This window comes from Ixodes scapularis, unplaced genomic scaffold, assembly GCF_016920785.2.
Source record: "Ixodes scapularis isolate PalLabHiFi unplaced genomic scaffold, ASM1692078v2 PGA_scaffold0__279_contigs__length_252992795, whole genome shotgun sequence".
Taxonomy (NCBI): domain Eukaryota; kingdom Metazoa; phylum Arthropoda; class Arachnida; order Ixodida; family Ixodidae; genus Ixodes; species Ixodes scapularis.
This window is the reverse complement of record NW_024609835.1, coordinates 200858754-200862866: the sequence shown is the minus strand read 5'-3', so window position 1 is coordinate 200862866 and position 4113 is coordinate 200858754. Positions and strand designations below refer to the sequence as shown.

Below are 4113 nucleotides of genomic sequence, written 5' to 3'. Positions count from 1 at the left end.
GCCAGAGTACCCATCGCAAGGTAACGTGCGGTTATACAGCTTCCAGTAAACAATGATTTCTATTGAATCCTTTATAACAAAATAAATTTAATATGGTATTGAAGGCTAATTGGGATAATGTGAAATACGATAGGCAAGGAGAGTTATTAGGGTGCTAATGCGCATCATGAAATTACCAATAAAAGTGTATTGTAGCGTTTCAAATGTTATCTTACCCCTCGCTGCTCGCATTTATGTGTATGCATATGTGTTTGCTAATTTTACATTTCTGTTCAACACAGCTACGTGAGCTGGGTCTGATCAACAGGTACCGGACCGACGACGCCTTCAGGAAGGCTTGCGGAATGCTGGACGGCCTAGCCTTCGTGCCTCCCGACCTTGTGCCATCTGGACTTCAGCACATTCGTGACATGGCACCCGACGACATGGCCGAAATACTCGCGTGCTTTGACTCCACGTACGTGAGCGGAACGTTTCGCACTGCTTCAAGAACGGAAGCAGATGGACGACTGACAACCACCGTGTGCCGCCGACGCCCCGAGTTTCCTCCGGAAATCTGGAACGTCATGGAAGCAACGCTGCGAGGGGAGGACCGCACAAACAACGCCTGCGAGGGCTGGAATAACGCCTTTAAACACCTCGTTGGGCATTCTCATCCGAGTGTTTGGAGGCTCATCGAGTGCCTGCAGCAAGACCAAGCGGTCGCCAGTACAACCTTGCTGCAAGTCAGCCGTGGAGAGCCGCCCGCTAAGAAGACGAGAAGGGAGACAAGCCGACTGCTAGGCCGACTGCACCACCTCTGCACGGATTATTTGCAGCACAAGCAGCTCCCCGTGCTCCTCGAAGCAGTTGGGCAGTGCATTCGTTTTTGAGCCAAAATTTTGACTTAGGTAAAAGTGATGCCATCAATAAATTGTTGTCCTCTTTACAGGTGTACCGTTTCTTATTTTTTTTACCTCCGGCGGTATTATTAGACAAAGTGCTGGATTCCTCACTTCCAAGAAATATGCATGATAAATTTAATAAATATTACATAAAAATGTTATTTTTCTCTATTAAACTGACGAACTCTAATATTAGTGAAAACGAAATGAGAAACACCATCTAAAAGCTTCTCTATGAAAAGAATAAAACATTCGGTGAGCTTTTCTCCACCTCGGCTCAGGGTCCGGTGAGCTTTTCTCCGCATGTGCTTGTTTTTCGGTGAGCTTTTCTCCGGTGAGCTTTTCTCCGGTGAGCTTTTCTCCGCCGCCCGGTTACTATACATTAGTTAGAAACTGCATTGAAGTCTGGAAAGTTTCCTTTTCTGAAAACGAGCATTGAGCCGTGATTCATAATTATGTTCCAAATCGCCTCGTGCATCCTCGCTCGCTGGCAGTGCAAATCACTGGGACAGTGAACAGTACAGAGACGACCAAACTGGACATCGTAATATCGAGAACCATTAATAGGAAACGGCGTATGTCGCGTATTTTAATTGAAGAAAAGTATGTCCAGCATATCGTGATACGTATAAGTTTGACCGAGCAAGATTTTTATGCTGAAGTTTAAGCCTCGACAACACACTTTTTTATATTCTGGAAAATGTACTAAGAATGATTTACAGAAAATTGTGCCAGAAGCACAGTGATTGATGAGACAAATGAAATGCATTTTCCTCTCCAACATCAAAACAGAGATTGGAATCTTTCAGTGCCCAAGCAAAGGCCGAATAGTATATTGAAGCTACTGGTGCATTGTTTATTAGTTTCACTGAATTTATATATAAAAAAAAAACCTTCCGTAGTTCTGCAGGGCTACAGATTACGCGTTCTATTTTCCTCGCTTGGGAATATTCAATTTTCAAATTTGTTCCCCTCAAAGAAGTTCGCTCGATTGTATTACGTAAGAGGTTTAATCCGAAAAAAAAAAAAAAACTAAACGCGATAAATAGTTTATATACATTCTTGCTGCAGAGAATGCATTCGAATCTGTTCAGAATAAGTCCGTGATTATCGCAAATGATTAATCATGAATCTTACGCAACGTTTTGTCCATGCATGCATAAACTCTCGGCGCGTCTATAAAAGTATGCAATTAAACCAGTGGTGAACCTGTAATTGTCCCTTTGGTCTTTCTGTTTTGTCGTGACCTGTCCGTTTCTCTTTGTCTTTTTCAGGTGAGTGTCCAGAAGTCGTCTTCTCCTAGTTGAGTGCGAAAGTATGGTAAGCTTTGCCATCTCTGTAATGGTAATCCCTTTAATGTCGCTTATCGTTAGCCTCCACGGGTCTTCTTTTATATGTGTAATCATAATTGAAAAAGCAAAAAAAACAAACAAAAAAAACACGCTTAGTTTTTAATTCAATATTCTTTAAAATCTTTACTTAAATATCATAAAAATATGTGTGGGCAAAGATTTTTATATTCATTTATATCCTTACAAATACCGTAATCTCATCTAAGTAATGCAGAATATTATGCTCGAAACGTTTTACTACGATGGTACGCTTATCAAACGCGCCGTCTCTTGCCAGCTGCAACGAGGTAGTTTAGATTGTAAAGGCGATTAATATAACTTAAGATTTCTGTAGAGCGAACGCTACTTCTGTATTTTATGTGCTCATACTGATCCGCACACAACGCCCTTAAAAGTGACATCAAGGTTCCGCTAAACCAAAATTTCATAATAATTTCATACTTCATATGACTTATATATAAAAAAAATTCATATTGAGCTATTACAGTTCTGCATGGAAGCATTTGTAATTCTAATATTCCAAGTATTTGTTCAGGTGGTCATTGACACGATCAATATATTCGCGAGTATCTTTGAAACGCCAGTCCTCGAGCCCGTGGAGCCCCGCTTGCAATATTTTGTTTCGGAAAAATATCAAATTTATTATAGCTTTTCGAACGCATGCCGCTCCCTTGATAGTGGGCAAATGATAAGCTAAGTCGCAAATATTAAGAAAGAACGACGCTACTGTAGTGTTACGGTCTTTAAATCCGAAAGGAAACAACTAACAAGGTCAGAACACAAAAAAGTACATAGTCTCGAACATTTTATCATCGCTCAATAGCCAAACAAATTGCAGCCTCAGTGAAAGAATGAGAAAGAACCACTTACAAACTAAGAATTGTGGGGTTATTAGACCACCCACTGCGTTTTGTTTACCCTCTTAGTGATTATAGGGCAACTTGTGTTGAATTGGGTCAGCTGAACGGTTAGAACGTAGAAAAACCGAGACAGGAACAGACATACATTGCGCTGACTGTACACTTGCTTGCTATAGTATTTCGACAAAAACCCCGAGACTGGGACAAAAAAGGACGGACAAACACAAAGTCTCAATTGAGACTTTGTGTTTGTCCGCCCTTTTTTGTCCCAGTCTCGGGGTTGTGTCCAAATGTTTAACCACCACCAGCTCGTTTGCGCCCTTACCTTTTGTTTGCTATAGTACTTCGTCTTCCTTTTTCTCTTTTTTCTAACTATAGCTAGTGATAAAAACCATCCCCATGTCTGCGCGCTGCACTCATTAGAATGTTAAGCGGCTCGTGCCACACCGCAAGTATTGTCTCTTTTTCGCGTGGATCATGATTGACGGGGTACTAACCCACGCTTGACAACTTTCTGCAGTGGCCAGGGCTCCAATTACTTTGCGTGCGTATGTGTTCCGATGCCGCCCTATAATGGTAATTTTGTTAATGTTAAGAGTGCACTCGCAGGACAGACTGTGTGCAGAGAGATGCCCGGCAGATGTTCCTTTAACGGAAGCAGCGTGCTCCCTAGCTCGATTGTTGACACACCGCCAAGTTTGCCCTATGTATCACTTGCCACAGGAAAGTGGTATGTGGTACAAAACGCCCATTTGGTACGGTTTATACTGCGTACTTTGAGCAATTTTGCATCGTTCTTTTTCTTGATTTTTTTCTTGGTTCGTCTGGCGGCACATAGAGTGCGCCCTGTATGGTGCAATATAGACAATCTGAATATCATGCCTCCCGGCAATCTTTTTTGTGTTCTGTGTGAGTCTATGAATGGAAGGAATAACCGCAACGTTCCCTCGATTTGTAGCTTTCGATGAAGCCTCATTCCCTGCATGTTGGCGTTTCAATTTCTGGCAAGTAGTTTGA

General features: G+C 42.0%; 1 protein-coding gene across 1 annotated transcript; it reads left to right on the top strand.

Moving 5' to 3' along the window:
- Positions 1-245: 245 nt before the first annotated feature.
- Positions 246-872, top strand: LOC121837949. Its single transcript, XM_042293866.1, has one exon. The coding sequence runs from the start codon at positions 246-248 to the stop codon at positions 870-872; it is 627 nt and encodes a 208-aa protein (XP_042149800.1).
- Positions 873-4113: the final 3241 nt, after the last annotated feature.